The following is a 15,544-nucleotide window of genomic DNA, read 5'->3' as shown; positions in this document are numbered from 1 at the left end:
CACTGGGGAGAGGTGTGAGGGTGGCAGAAGAAGCAGGGGCATCAGGTCACAGTGTATTGCGCCATGAGAACACCCCTTCCGCCCACCCCACCCCACCCCTCGTCCCCCAGGTTTTGAAAGGAGGCTAGAGGCTCCAGGGGCCCTGGAGAGAGTCCCCGGAGTTCTCCAGCTTGTGGAGTTCACACTGTGCCACCGGCCATGCTGACAGGCTGGGCTCTTTCCTGGGACCTGGTTGTGTGAAGGAATCGGGGCGCCGAGCGTGGCAGCAATGGCTGGAGCCGGATGACAGGAGACAGGTTCACCCGGAAGACCCGCTGCGCCCACTGCCGCACCTCCTCGTCCGAGGCCATCCTGTCCACCTTGATGGCACGCAGTTTGAGCGGCTTGGCTGCTCCTGGCCCCAGCCACGCCTTAGGAGATCGTGGCCAAGTCGCCGCGTTCTCTTCTTGGTGGGTCCTTGGCCTCCTCTGCCCTTTTCCTCTTCTGTCCTGCAGTCTCACGGTGGGCTTTCTGGCTCTTTCTTGCAGTCCTGGCCTTAACAGACCCCTTTGGCCTGTCTCTGCCCTTGGGCTGGATTGGAACAGCCTTGGCTTTAGCTCTGGCTCTGGCATGTGCTGCCACGGCCCTGGCCTTAATCTGGGCTGCCTCCACTTTGGCCCGGGCCTTGGCCACCGTGGCCCGTGTTCGAGCAGCCAGGCCCAGGGGGCAGCTGGGCAGTGCGGACTGAGAAGGCAGGCTGCAGGGACTTCTCAGCGGAATGTGCATGCTATGCCAGAGTGGCCAGTCTGTCTTCAGCAGACAGGGAGGAGCCAATAGGTTCCTGAGCTGGGAAGAGATAAGGTCAAGCCCGGCTTGGAAAGATGAGCTTGGTAGCAGGGTTCAGAGGGCCGAAGCAGGGGGTGGAATCTGGGCGTCTGTTCAGTTTCCAGTGTTCAAGAGCAGGCGGTGTATGTGGGCTCGGGCAGGCTGTGAGCCTGGGACAAAGGGGCAGCAGGAGGATGTGGCAGAAGGCGCTCTGCCAGACGTATTTCCCAAGAGACTGTGATGTAGTGAAGGAGAAGGAACCGTGTAAAAGTCACCCACCCACCCATCCACCCACAAATCCATCTGCCCACTCATGTATCTACCCACCCATAATCCATAATGATCTCATCCACCCATTCCTATATCCTTCCACCAACCCACCTGCCTGCTCACTGACCTAGCTACTATCCATCCACCCATCCATCACTCATCCTTACATTTATCTATTCCCACCATCCCACCATCCCTCCCTCCCTCCCCTCCTTCCTTCCTCCCTCCCCTCCTTCCTTCCTCCCTTCCTCCCTCCCTCCCTCCCTCCCTCCCTCCCTCCCTCCCTTCCTTCCTTCCTTCCTTCCTTCCTTCCTCCCTCCCTTCCTTCCTTCCTCCCATCTGCCAATTCATCTATTGCCTCATCCACTCATCCACCCATCCGCCCGCCTGATGACAATCCACCCATCCACTCGCTCATCAGGGTAAATATTCCACGGGAGTTTTCCCACAAACCCTGATTATAGGGATACAGCTTGGAGGACACTTCCCCTGAGGGGTAAGGAGAGAAAGCAGGGAGACAGAATGATGATGGAAGACAGGTGGGGGTAAAAGCAGGCCTCTCCCAGGCCGCCTGCGTTTGCCGCTGAGTTCACCCAACACACAGGTGCCACCACCTTGCACAAGCCAGGCACTGTTCTCGGGGCTCGGGATTCCCAAGTGAGCAAACCAGACAAGAATCTCCAAAATAGAGAGCCCATTTCAATAAAGGGAAACTTAGAGACCCCACCGTCCTAACAGGAGTGGTATGTAGTCGCGCAGAAGAAAGGAGGCACATTGAACGATTTTAGCTCACCAGTTTCTGGGGGGCTGCGGCGCGGGGCGCTGTGAAGAGCGCCAAGCCTGCACCCCGCCCCTTAGGGTCCCTTGGGTCAGGGGCGTGGACCCCGCAGCTGGAGGGGCGGACCGGTGCGGTTCTGCCAGCGCACCACGAGGGGGCGCCCGGACCCCTCGTAGCGCCTTCGCCGCCCTCCAGCACAGCCTGGCAAGCAAAAGTTTTTCTTAAACTAACAATGCCAGTGTGAGGAGGTGCTCGCGCCTGATTGGACGGGGGAATTTTGCAGGTTTGATTCCTTGATTGGACGGGAGGTGCTAGGGGTGGGGAGAGCGCGGATGGTGGGGGATCCCGCACCCTCCCCCGCCAGTCTGGCCGGGCCCCGTCCTCCCGCAGGCTCCGCCGCGGCTAGCGATGTGACACCCGGACGCACACGCTCGCGCGCGCTCTCCCAGGCTCGCCCGCCCGCGCCCTCTCTCACACACACCCACCTCTCCCAGAAACACACACACACACATGCACACCCACACCCACGCGCGCCCGCACCGCCCCACGCGCGCACACTCCCGCCCACGCCCACGCCGCGCTCCGGGGAGTACGGTCCCGGCGAGAGCGCGAAAGGATACGGAGAAGCCACCCGCGGGGAGCGCAGCGGCGCCCCGGGACGCGGCGCCCTCCCCGCGCGGCCGCCTCGGCTCGGGCTCGGCCTGGGGGCCGCCGGCCGGCGATGGCCCCGGATCGCCTGCTGCTGCTCCTGCTGGCATCCGCGGTGGCCGCGATGGAAGGTAAGGTCCCCTCGGCGCGGCAAGTTGGAAGCGGCGGGCCGTCGCCCCTGCTCGCGGGGCTCCTCGGGCTCGCTCTCCGTCGCCCGGGGACGCGGGGCTGGGGCGGCACCCCGGCCGGCTGCTGGGAGCTCGCGGCGGCTCCGGGGCGCTGGCGCTAGTGACAGCTCCGGCTCCGGGCGCGCCGAGCCCGCTGCACCGCAGTGCGGCCGCCTTGGCCCCGGCCGGAGCTGCGCGCTGAGGGCAAGAAGCGCGGCGGGCTGGCCAGCTCCTGCTGCCCGGCCCCTGCTGCCCGGCGCCTGCTGCCCGGCCGCGCTCTCCACCCCGGCCCCGCGGCGCTGCCCTGAGGCGGCCGAGAGATGCCTGGCTCTCCTCAGCTCGCCGCGCGTCCGCTCCCGGAGCTGGGGCTGGCTGGCCAGCGGTGCGCGCCGGAGCCGGAGCCGGGCCGGGGCCGAGTCGGTCGGCTGGACCCTGTGGGAACAGCGGTGTGGTGGTCCCGGGCGCTCCTCTCAGGGTTAGTTAGGGCCGGGCGGTGCTGCGGAGCAGGGGGGAACTGGAGTGGGGCTGGGTCCTCCCACCTCACCTCCTCCAGACCCCGCCAGGGTGCGTGAGGGGAGGCTGGTGATACCTCGGCCACGCAGCCCGGGCCGACCCCGCCGCTCGCGCCGCGGACCCGCGAATCCCGGTGGGAAATCCCTGCTCCGCCCCGCTCCCGGTGGACAGCCGGGCGGCAGCCGCCTCGCGGGACGCGGCGGGGCGGGCGAGCGGAGTTGGAGTTGGTGCCGCGGGGGAAGCAACTCTGAGGGGGAAGCGCCGCCGCACCCGCGCCGCATGCGCTTTCCCGGCTCCGGCTCCGGTTGGCTCTCTGGGGACTCCGTGCTGTCAGCCCGCTCTGGAACACACCTGGGGTGCGGGTTCCTGGGGGAAACTGTGAACGTTTGCTCCGCACAAACTCCCGCAAACACCGGACTCGGCGCCCGCAGAAGGCACTGCCCTTCTCCGAGCGAAGCTGGGGGAGTGGGGTGGATTTAGGGGCCCGAGGCGCGGTTGTGCTGCGCTCGGCTCTGGATGTAGATCGCCGCCCGCGCGTACTGTGTGGCGGAGCAGGCAGGGCCTGGATAGCTCTCGCTGGCTCGTCGTTTCTGCTGTCCCCTGCCCGGTGCTGGCCCGGTCCACCTGCTGTTTTTGGTGGGCGGGGTGGGGGGTTGCGCTTTGGAACGTGCTGGGGTCTGAAGCGGTGTGCGGCGCTGACTACACCCCAGCGACCAAGGTTTGGGTTTAGACTTACAGACACGTGCAACCAGCAGTTGCAATAGAAAGGAAATTCTGGAGAGGAAGAGCAAGCTGACCATGGCCATGCAGCCCCGGAGTGAGGGCGTGCCGGCCGCAGGCTGGGTAAGACCAGACTCCCAGCTTCCGCGGGGAGGAGGGTCAGGGCTGGGGTCTCCGAGAACAGATGGATGCGCCTGGTTTTGGCACGAGTTCGATGCATGAAGGAGCGGGCGTGCATGCCAGTAAAGATAGTAATTCAGTGGCACACATCAGGCGTGGGGCCAGCGTGTGTGGCTCTCTACTGTCTGCTGAGCTGCAGCTGCCCACGGTGCCCCGGACCTGTCACCCAAGCCTCCTGGTGCCACTCGCTGCGGAGCTGGCACGGCCCTCTTGGTGCAGGGGGGAAAGTTGGCCTGAGAGCAGGGAACCTGCCTAAGGACTCGGAGTCTGTCCAGCAAGGGTTAAAAGACAGGCCACATTCAGCAGAAGGTCTCAGCAAGCCTCGCGCTCAGTGTGTAGGGAGAGCACACACCGTTCTCGGCTTCCCTCCCTCCAATGAACGCAGGCGGGCTCATTTTCTACTCTCCACGCACACAGGGCTGCCGTGGCCCGCCTGCCCGGCTGGGCGGGGGCCAACATAATTTGGTTTGTGATGAGTGAGGAATAATTATCAGAATAGTGGATCAATGAACTGCCTGCGCAGACAGCAGGTCCTTCCCAAGCGCGGCCGTGGCCAGGGGGCGCCTCTGCCTGTTGGTTTCCACCACTGCCCTGCACTGTCCGCTGCAATCCCAGTGGGGCCTCGCCCCCCGGGCAGGCCAATGTTCAGGCGCTCTGGCCAGGGCAGGAACAGTGGGACAACTGGCCGTCGTGGGCCAGGTGGGGGGATGTGGCCAGAGGAAGGAGGGCCCTGTGAGGTCGATGCCTGGGTGGGAAGAAGAAGGAAAGGAGAGAAGAGGAAGGGAGGAAGAGAGGAAGGGAGGGGAGGAGGAGGGGGTGGATGAGGGCCTTGTACCAGCCTCTGCTTGGTAGAAGGAAGCAGGACCAGGGCTGGTTGCTGGCCAGAGGGGGCTGGGTCCCTGCTGTCATTCACATTTCATCAGCCAGGAAGCTGGTTGGCTTGGGGTGTGGGAAAGCCAGCCTGCAAAGGAGCTGCCTCCCCTCACCCCTGCCTGATTTCTATCTAGTGGTGTGGGTGAGGAGAGGGATGGCGCTGCGCAGGGCAGTCTGTCTGGGGCTTTTATGTCTATTTGCAGAGTGGGCACAACAGGCTGTGGACACAGGGCTACCGCCACCCCTTGCCCAGGTCTCTCCCCGGAGCGTCCTGCACGCAGCAGCCTTTGCAGGGCTGTGTCCTGCCGACAGTGGGCTGCTGGTGTGTGTGCAGAAGACGGTGGGCACTTGCTTCTTTCTTTCTGAGCCTTCCCCTTGCCTCGTGGCCTTTGGGTAGCTTTGCAGGGCCAGGCTTCTCACAGGCTGCGCACACCTACCCTCAGTGGGCCCTGGTGGGGGACAGCAGCCTTGAGTCACTCACTGCTCGTGTCATCCTCCTAGTTCTGCCCCCTGACCACAAAATGACCGTGCACCTACAGGTGGCCTCAGGATGTGGGCCTTTGGCTCTGGTGTGGCCTCGAGTGGTGTGCTGGGCCCGGCACCCTGGATCATCGACGTACATTTAGCAGGCAGATTTGTCCAGTTAAACAAGCAGTGGGTGCTCAGTAGGCCTTGCTGCTGTGCGAGTAGGTGAGTGAGTTATCGCTGAGCCCCACCTTGAAATTCTGGTGTGTTGAATTCTGTTGTCTGGGCTTTGGACATCAAATCTCCATTACAGGTGATGATGGGACTTTAGCCCACGTGTCTACAACAGACCGCCAGGCTCAGCATGGTCGTTTCTGCATTATTTGTTAATATTTGTTTGCTGATTATGTTATCTGTTGCGGGCGTCCGTGAGCATGCATACGCCTGTAGGATGAAGCAGGCACCAAGGATTAAAAAAAAAAAAACCTGGAAAATAAAAGTAAAGTTGACAGACTTGACACATTAGTTGATTTGATTTACTGTGTGTTGTGGAAAGATCACCAGTCCTCGATGTTTGGGGAGGCGACCCTGAAGCCTCATGTGGAATGCTGGACAGGCAGGGCCAAAGGCCTGGCAGTGCGGACCACTGCAGAAGGCTCGGCCCAGTCCCCTGCTTGAGACTTCTGGGTTGGTGGGGCAGTGCTGTAAGCAGTGGACATGGGGGAGGGGCTGCCAGGCCCCAAGGGCCCCGGCCCTTCCTGTAGACGCCCTGCCCTGGCCTCTCCCAAAGACAGCACCATGATGTGCTTCCAGAGAGCTGAGGCCTGGTAGGCCCCCTTCACAGCCCTGCTTCTCGAGAACAAACTGGAGCTACTCTGCCTGCGGACTGACATGCCCACTCCCTGCTCTGGGTCTGGCAGGTGGACTTGCCTGTTGATCAGAAATGGCCTACTGTGCAGATGTTTGAGCTTGGAGCAGTGGGTCAGGTATGGGGTCTGGAGTCAATATATGATAGAGGTAGATGCTAGAGTCTTCTTTCTGCTGGCTTTCCATCTCTTGACTCTGTTGAATGGGCAAACATCTGGTGTCCTGACGGCATTGTCTTGCTCTGTCCAGCAGGCCACCGAGCCAGCCTGTTCCAGCCTTTGGAGCTGGGACCAGTAGCATTTGTCACCAGGACGTTATCAGCGTTAACTTTAAAAACCACATGCTGCACAAGTCAAAGATGCGGTTGTATTATGTGAGAAATCATTCATAGCTGCTTCGTTCGAGGTCTCCCTCAGGAGCGTAGGTGCTCCAGCGCTGGCCAAAGGGAGGGGCGGTTTGCAGAGTCAGAGGAGCAGTGTTACTTCAGACAGTGGTTCTCAGCTTCCAGCAGGCTCGGGAGTGGGGCACCTGGGCAGCTGGCTGCAGACTCCTGCGTCCTGGGCCATCAGGTCAGCAGGTGTGGTGGGCCTGGGTCCTGGTGCAAGTGCTTTCCTGTATGGTTCTAAGCCAGAATGGAGTCCGAAGTCCTGGCAGATCACACTGCACGCCACAGTTCCAGAGGCAGAACGGCCTGGGCATCTGCATTTTACCCAGGGGCGCTAGTGATTCATGGGTGCAGGCTGCCTGGCACCAGAACCGTTGGAAATTAGTGCTGTTGGCTAACCCTTGTGTCACAGGAGCTGCTGTTCCAGGTGCTTTCTGCAAATTTATCCAATGCTTGCTGCAGCCTTGTGAGCCCACTGCCATGTCGCAGATGGGAAAGCTGGGGTGCAGAGCAGGTGGTAGTTGCTAAGTGGCTGAGCCTGACTTTGGGTCAGGTTCTGGTGTCTGTGTTCTGGACCATGGACCTCACAGCACCACCGCTTTGGGTTTAAATGCAGAACAGTTTAGATGAGCTTGAATCCAGAGGGCAGGAGAGTTGAGGTGCGGACTCAGTCACTGGCCAGTGGGTTCTTCTTACACCGTGATCATGGGAAAAGTGGACAAGAAGTCTCAGCGTGTAAGATGGAGCACAGCTTCCATTTTGCTCAGTTCTTGCCCCCGTTTGTCACCTTCTGCCCCTGTCTGCAGCGCACACAGACAGACTCAGGACTACAGACCCCCCTCTGCAGCACGGCTGGCTCCCCAGAAGGAAGCTGGGAGAACAGACATCATTTCCCTCTTTCCTCTTTGGCCACTTCTCCCAAGTTAGAACTGCTTAGCCGCATGTCCCCAGAGGAAATGGCCCTGGGCACCTAGTGTGGGCTTGCTCCCGCCTGACTCCCCGGGGCACATCTTTGTCCTGGGTCCCAGGAGCCTGCATTCCTTGGAAGCGCTCTGTTTATGTCTCCCTCTTCTTCACCAGCCACTTAGGCAGGCTGAACGTTCTGTCCACTTCTCCAAATGTGCCAGAGCCCTCGCCGTGTGCCCTCTTAAGGAAATGCCTTGGGAGAGATTTTTAAACTTAAAAGCAACATTTGGCTTGAGCGGTTCCTTAGCTTTTTCTGTAGATTTTGTTTTGGTTGTAGCAACAGGCAGGGACCTCAGGTGAGAGTACATGCCTTGTGTGGAGGGACCAAGTCAGAGCATTCCCTTCTCCCATCATTTTGGATCACACTACCAGGGGCCAGAAGGGGGGCGGTAGAAGTGAGTACTTTCCATGGTGGCCTGGGGCTGGCTATGGTGGGCTTGGGTCTTCTTGGCTCCAGGAGCCCCTTTCCCTGTGGCCTGTATCACTGGAGGCTGCCCCTCCCCCTGAGGGAGCCTTAGTTTTCCCCTTGTTGAGTCAAGCTAGGGGATTCGCAGGGGCTTGGGGCTGGCAGTTAGAGAGCTACAGAGTGCTTCTGGACCCTCACGGTCTTAGCTGGGTTGAGGCGTGGGTGGTAGCTCGGATCCTTGCAGACTGGTGGGCGGAGGCTGTTCTGTTATGCAGGCAGCTTTAGAGCCCAACTTTCAGGCATCTGAGATCAGTGCAAGCCAGAGCTTTGCCCACCTGGGTGAGGGCCTGACGGAAGGGGCCTTGGCCGAGCAGCAGCAGGACTGAGCTCGGTGAGCGCTGCACTGGAGCTGTCTGTAGCAGGGCTGGGCCAGCCTGGGAACATCGGGGAGGTTCCCTGAGAATCCCTAAGACACATTTCTGCCCACACACTGCTCCTGAGATCCTGCCTGACTCCCTTCACCCCTCCTGCTTCCTGGTAGCCAGTAGCAACTCCCCTGGTGGAGGTGATAATGAGCAGAGAAGAGGGCAGAGGTGGGTGGCCAGCCAGGAGGGGCAGGGCTCGAGGCTGCATACTAGGCCTAGCTTTTCACGCGTCTGGACCTGCATGTGTTATGTGCTAATCCTGGTTTGTGTACTGATCTACTTTTCCCTTAGTGTCCCGCGTGCCGTTGTCCATTCTGCAGCTGTGAACAACTGAGGCATTGAGAAGTTAACTGGCTCAAGAGCTAAGAGTCACCTCAGAGTTGGTCAGACTTCCCGGCCCTCTGCGTCCCCGTTAGCCCTTTCCCTTTTCCCTGACTGACCGGTGTGCTAAAGCAGGCCCTTTTCTCGCTCTCCAGAGCTGCCCTGACCACCTGTGTCTGCAGCTGGAGGAAAACAGCTTTCCTTCTCTGCGTTTTCCTGTCTGCACACAATCTCTCCACATTACACACGTCCCTGGCCCCTATGCCGCATGGTGACAATTTCTCATCTTCTTTCTGCTACATAGCTGGGCTGTCCACCTGGCGCTTATCTCTGTTGAGCTGGGTGGCTGGGGTGGCTGTAGCATGGTGTGTGTATGTGTGTGTGGTGGGGAGGTGGGGGCCATTCACGGGGGTGTGCTCAGGACCTGCAGCTCTCCCGATGCCTACTGCACAGGTCCACCTTCCAGGGCAAGAGCCAGCTGTACGTGGTCAGTTAGCTACCTGTCTGGCTTCCTCCCTGGATACCCTGTCCTGTGTGCATTGAGCTCCCACTATCTGTTGATCATCTGGCCAGGTGCTTTAACATCCTCTGCACATGGAGGACAATGGGGGGTGGGGAGGAGAGAGAGCACCCCTCAGCCCCAGCCCCAGTGGTCTCACTGGGCAGTGGGGGCCGTGGCTGTGGACTGAGCTAAGCGGGAAGAATTGCACATGGCTCTGTTGGCAGGAGCGTCAGGGACAATGGCTTATCTGTGAGAGGCAGCTGGGCCATGCAGTTAATTGTCCTGTTGTCTTGCCCTGGCTGTTTTTCCAGCACATGGGTGGACACATTTGCCCTTGGTGTTCTCACTGATGCTCGGGCTGGGGTTGGGTGAGAAGCTGGGTACTTGGAGAAGAGGCTGCATTCTGGGTGGGCTCATGATGTTCTTGCTCCTGACCACTGGGTGCTGGCTCCTCTGAAACTCGGAGGCCATGAGACATGAGGAAGCCACCAAGATGTTCTTGCCACAGTCACCTCTCGAGTTACAGTCCACAGGCAGCCAAGTGCCAGCTGCCGGGTGTGCGTGAGCGGTGGGGGGGTGGGGTACAAGGGTTGCTGCTCTGTCCTTCACCCCTGCTGACTCTGAGAAGGGAGGGATGAGCTTTCCTTTTGGAGTCCTGTCTACACTGCAGGTCTTTGGAAAAAAAGAGAAGCTGCTGTTGTTGAATATCATTCATTTGGGGGCTGGTCTCTTATGGAATGAGAAGTGCAATGTCCTAGAAGTAACAGAAGAAAGCCAGAACGAGGCTTCAGAGGAAAGTTGGGGAAGCAGAGGGGCTGTGGGACTCATTCATTCAGCAGTCAACAAAAATCTGTTAACCTCCTGCTGGGTTCCAGGCAGTGTGCACGAGGCAGAAAATATTCCAGCTCTTAGGAGTGTGTGTCCTATGGAAGGAGAAGGGAGGGACACATCATAGAATGACAGTATCCTTGTTTTAGAACTGAGCTAGAAAGTGGGGAGATGGCAGGTGCGTTTGAAAGTGATGGGTACAATTTTGGGTAAGTTCATGTGAATAAGGGACGAGCCATTTTAGTAGGCAGACATGAATATACTCTGTGTGCAGGGTAGATTTTGGCTTCTGTAGGGATTTTTTTTTTTCCACAATCAAACAGAACCAAGGAGGACTGGGCCTTGAGCATAGTGGGGCTTCTCTCCATGGAGTGTCCCAGCAAGGGCTGGCACTGGAGCACCCAACACCCCAACACCAGAGGCAAATGGGAAGAGGGGCAGAGAGCCCATGCGGTGGGCTTGGCCCAAGCTGCCAGTCTGCCAAGTACTCATTCACAGCACAGTTACTGAGCGTCTGCGTGAGGCACTTGGTGCCCACACCTGACTGTGCTGATGGCGGAGCAGGGGACACAGGCTTCCCTCCAGTAGTGCACTGATGGCTGGACAGAGGTGTGCAAAGGACACACTGTAACAGGACAGGTGTGGGACTCATGTTGAAATAGGGCATGTGCTAGAATCCAATAGATGTGGATGGTGGCCACGTGTCAGTTCCTGGGAGAAGCCAAATGTGGGCACAATGCTTCTTGTGGAGAGGATTGGGGAAGGATTGTGTGTGTGTGTGTGTGTGTGTGTGTGTGAGAGAGAGAGAGAGAGAAAGAGAGAGAAAAAGAGAAAGAGAGAGAGAACATAGGAGTGGACAAGGATGAGAAACCCAGACCGAGATTCCTCCCCTGTAAGCTCACCACCAGAGGCCTTACTTACGGAACCAGCCATAGCTTTTGGTTGTTGTGACAGTGGCTCCAGCTGGAGCGGGATCACTAACACTCAGCATTGCGAGACAGGTCAGGACCAAGGTTGTGACTGTATCCCGGGGCAGCAGTGTTGTCTCAGGAGGCGCTCAGTCTTTTTTTTTTTTTCCTCATTCCTTAGCACAGTATCTCTGTGAGCTAAGGTTCTGGGCAGGAAGCAGAAGACACTCTAGAGTGTTTAATGGAGAGACTCGGAGACAAGTGTGCACAAGGGCCAGGGTAGCCCTAGAAGCTGGGGACAGAGCCAGGAGGAGCCATGTCAGCATGGGAGCGAGTTCCCTGACAGCTGTGGGACTTAGAGGGGTGCCGATGGGAATGAGGTTCATATGCCCTGGACTCTTCCCTCTCCTGGCTCATGTGTCAACACCTCTCACTGGATGAACCGAAGGAGAAGGCAGAGGGCATGGCAGCCTAGTTGATATGGATCACAGAGGTCAAACAAACAGACAAAAAAGCCAAAGATTGAATCTTCAGGGACGAATGGAGAATAGCCAGTCCGGAGCTGTTGATGCCGACTTCATCCTCAAAGAGTTTGCCCGTGAGATGAAGGTCCGGCTGAATATTTAGCAGCAAGAGGAATTCTGTCTGCTAGCAGCCCTGTGGAAGCTCTGGAAGTTTTGTCTTGCTGACTTCCTTTAGGGCCTGTGTCTGTCGCCAGAATGACCGAATGCACTCATTGTACCAGCCTTGGGTCAGCCTACACATCTCTTGGCTGGATCCAGTTGAGCTGCCAGGCCTGAAATGAAGGAGGGCGGGGTCATGCTGCAGTGACTGGCAGGTGCGAGCCACAGCTCACTAGACCATTCTCTCAGCACGGGATGACTGAGCACCAGACAGCATGGCGGTGAAGGAGACAGACGCGGATTCCTGAAGGCGGAAGGAGGGGGCTGTGGCTGCCTGTCCTGGTTAAGGTGGAAGGAGCTTGGGGAACGGCAGCAGATGGAGAAATCGGGAGCCAGGAAGGGATGAATGAAAGCAGGTGCTGCTCTATTGATGAGGTTGCTCCTTGTGGGGACAAGGTGGAGAGCTGTGGGGTTTGGGGAAAGACAGAGCGACTGTTAGAGCATCTCAGCCGTGCTGTGGGGGAGGAGTCCTCTTTGGGAACAAGATAATGAAACAATGGATGAGAAGCCACAACTTCTCACTATAGCCCTCTGGGCTCTAATACAGATAACAAGAGCTAGATTTTTTGTATCTTTTTTTTTTTTTAAAGCTGTAGCCTAAACAGTGATATTTATTTCTTTATTGATTCTTGGTGGTGGTTGTTCTTCAATAAAGATTTATTTATTTGAAAGAGTTACAGAGAAAGGACACACACACACACACACACACACACACACACACACACACAGTGTCTGCCATCTGCTGGTTCATTCCCTAGATGGCCACGATAGTCAGGACTGAGCCTGGTCAAAACTAGGGACCAGGGACTTCTTTTGGGTCTCCCACATGAGCACAGGGGTTCCAAGATTTGGTCCCTCCTTCACTGCTTTTCCCAGGCACATCAGCAGGGAGCTGTTTTGGAAGTAGAACAGCCCAGACTCAAATTGGTGGCTTAACCCATCATATCACAACGCCAGCCCCAGCCAGAATAGTATCTTAACCATTGCATTTAAATTGGATTCTCAGTGGAGAGCAAGAATGAAAGAAATACAGACTGATAGGTATGGTGAGTTAGTCAATTTCCTCTCTTTTCCAGCCGTTATCAGTCATCATTTAGTCTTGCCTGAAATTTCCACTTTGGGTCTGAGGAATATTCCAGTTTTTCATGTGTTGTTAAGCCCTTAGGTTTTGTCTAACTACGGCAGATCATCAAAGTCTTACACAGATGGTTTGCTTCAGACTTTAGATTTTTTCTCAATCGCAAGTGAGGCATCCTTAGAAGATTGCCCTTCCGAGTTTACTAGTCTTGGCTCCAACTTTCCTCTACTCCCAGCCAACAGGAAAAAGAGAAGTTTGTTTGTTTGTTTTTTCACACATGAGCACAATACTGCTGATCTGCATGAAAACCCTGGTTTTCTTTTCCCAGTCAGGAGAAAGTAATTTTCCTGTCACTCACCTGACCCACTTGCTCAGAGCATCCCTTCCCCACCCTTTTCTGATAGCTCCTCGGGTAAGTGTTTGCCAATTCATTTGCATCTCAATGGTTCCTTAGCAACTATCATGCTCTGGGGAATAGGTACAAAGCTGTTCCCTGACACAGTCTGCCAGGACAGCGTCACCCTCTTTTGTGGTGCTCCAGTTACCACACCAAGCTTTACCCAGACACGAAGCCCAGTCACCCAGAGCGTCCCACAGATGCTGAATGAGAATGCAGTAACTCCAAAGCCTTATCTTCTGAAATGTCCCTACCCCGTAATCCACTGGTTCCTGAAAAGGTGTGCTCTGACTTATCTTTTGAGAAAATGTCACAGAGCTCAGTGTTGGAGCCATTTTTACACAGGACACTGAGGCCTGCTGAGCTGGGCTGGCCACCCCAAGGTCAGGGGCCTGATGGATATGATGGCAATGAGAGACCAGAACAGGGCCCTGCTGCATCCTGCTAGGGTAACTCCTGTGGGTCCAATGCTATAAGCTCTCAGAAGAATGTTTCCCCACGGCTAGTTAAAGGCATTCCTATGGGTTCCTGGGAGAAACTTAGTGTGTAAGAATAACTGTTCCTGTGACTGTGGTGAGCATGCGTAGATATGTAGTAGATATGTAGCACCTGGCTTCTTTAGTTCTAACAGTTAGTATTCTTGCCATTCATAAGCTTGCAGGTGTGGGCAGCACAGGAGAAGTGTGTGTGTGTGTGTGTGTGTGTGTGTGTGTGTGTTTATGCACTGGACAATTTAGCAAATGAGAATATTCTGCCCCTGAGTAGGTGGCACTTCATTTGCAATGGCTCCAAGCCTCCACCGCCTGGGCTCCCTGGCATGCAACTGCCTGGCACATGCAAGCCACTATTTAGGAAAGGACAATGAGAACACCGCTCATTCTACAGCAAAACTGACCTTTGCGACTCCCCTTCCCGTTGTTATTAAATATGTGGGAAAGACTGAAAGAACAATTATAGTATTGTCATAATGTATCAGTGCACAAAGCAAGCGTGTTCCCAAGGAGGCTCTGTTTCTGCCGCGCCTGACAAGGCAGGGGACTCGGCTCTAGTGCTTAATTTCTTCTTATTTGGAAGTTGTCTTCATTACTTAGCACCCGCTGGAAACAATGAATGCACTGTGTGCTATTCTGCCTCCATGCACCTCCCGCCGGAAAACAGAGATAAGATGCCAGGGAGGAAGGAGCGCCAGTCCTGAGCTTTCTAGCTGTGTTCCTGCTGGAACTGAGTGTACCGTTCCTGGTGTAGCCATCTTTAGGCCTCTATAGCCCACGCTGAGCAGGCTGCTGACTCCTGGAACAACTCCTGAGATGTTGTCCCCCTGAGTGGGTTTAAGGTTTCCCCAGAAGGGACAGTGAATGCTGGCTTTGCCACGCAGGGGTTGGACTGCAAGGGCATGTGTCGCTGCTGCCTCCTTCACACACTCCTGGCTGGATTTCTTCCCACTTTGCCACCCGTGCCAGGAACAGCAGCTGCCACGTGGGTAACCCTCCCAGGTAAGAATTCTACCATTGGGCCCATGGTCTTGGTTAGGGTGTCAGGGGTGCCAGGACCCTGCGGCTCTTTGCTCTAAACCATCCTTTCTCAACCCCATGCTCATCGTTGCTCCCTAAAGGAGCCCTTTTGGATGATTTGCATCACTGCTTGCACACACCCCATGACAGGCTCATGCCATGAATCCACTGGACGGCTGTTTGTATTCAAGATGCTTTGGTGGACCACAAACCATCATAAAAAAATCTAAGGGGTTTGGTATGACTCTTTTTCCCTTCCAGGATTCGGGTTTTACCCTATTGAGAATGTTTCAGCCCAAGGAAGTAGCCCTGTTAGTGATTTCACTCTAGCAGGGTGAGGGCACACCTAGGCACCCACCACTCAGAGGGGGTGTCCCGCTTAGCTAATCCAGGTGGCTTCCTGCTGGCTGTGCATTAATCCTTGGCTGTTGCCTGAAGCACAGAGGTGGCTCAGAATCTCCAGGCAGTGGTGACTGGCCAGTAGGGATGGTGAGATTTCAGTATCTTAACAAGTATGGCTACGCCAGCATGTCCTCACTGGATGCAGCACTGGCTTCAGAGGATCTGAAAATGGTTCTGGAGTTTCGGTGCAGGAGTTTGAAAAAGTGAACTTTGTGGGGCTGTAATTTACATGCAAGAAACTTTCATACATTCAGTTCCTCTTGAAATTGCACATACTTGGTAACTGGACTTGGCAAACACATGTAGTTGTGCCGTCACCGTGCAAAGCCCAACTAGAACACTCTCATCAGCTCCGTGTCCCTTTGCTGTCATTCTCTGGCCATCAGCCCTGGCCGCTGGAAATTGGCTCCATTGCCTGGCCCTTTCCAGAAGCTTCTATAAATGGAG

The 15,544-nt window shown here is 56.5% G+C and overlaps 1 protein-coding gene across 1 annotated transcript in view; it reads left to right on the top strand.

Moving 5' to 3' along the window:
- Positions 1-2,213: 2,213 nt before the first annotated feature.
- Positions 2,214-15,544, top strand: part of EPHB1 (EPH receptor B1) — a 357,658-nt gene continuing 344,327 nt past the window's right edge. The window contains exon 1 of the mRNA XM_004588331.3: positions 2,214-2,631. Within this exon, the coding sequence (XP_004588388.1) occupies positions 2,574-2,631 (58 nt within the window). The 5' untranslated portion in view covers positions 2,214-2,573. The remainder of the gene's footprint in view (positions 2,632-15,544) is intronic.

The sequence above is a fragment of the Ochotona princeps genome, chromosome 30 (genome assembly GCF_030435755.1).
Source record: "Ochotona princeps isolate mOchPri1 chromosome 30, mOchPri1.hap1, whole genome shotgun sequence".
Lineage (NCBI taxonomy): Eukaryota > Metazoa > Chordata > Mammalia > Lagomorpha > Ochotonidae > Ochotona > Ochotona princeps.
This window is presented reverse-complemented; position numbering and strand designations above follow the sequence as displayed.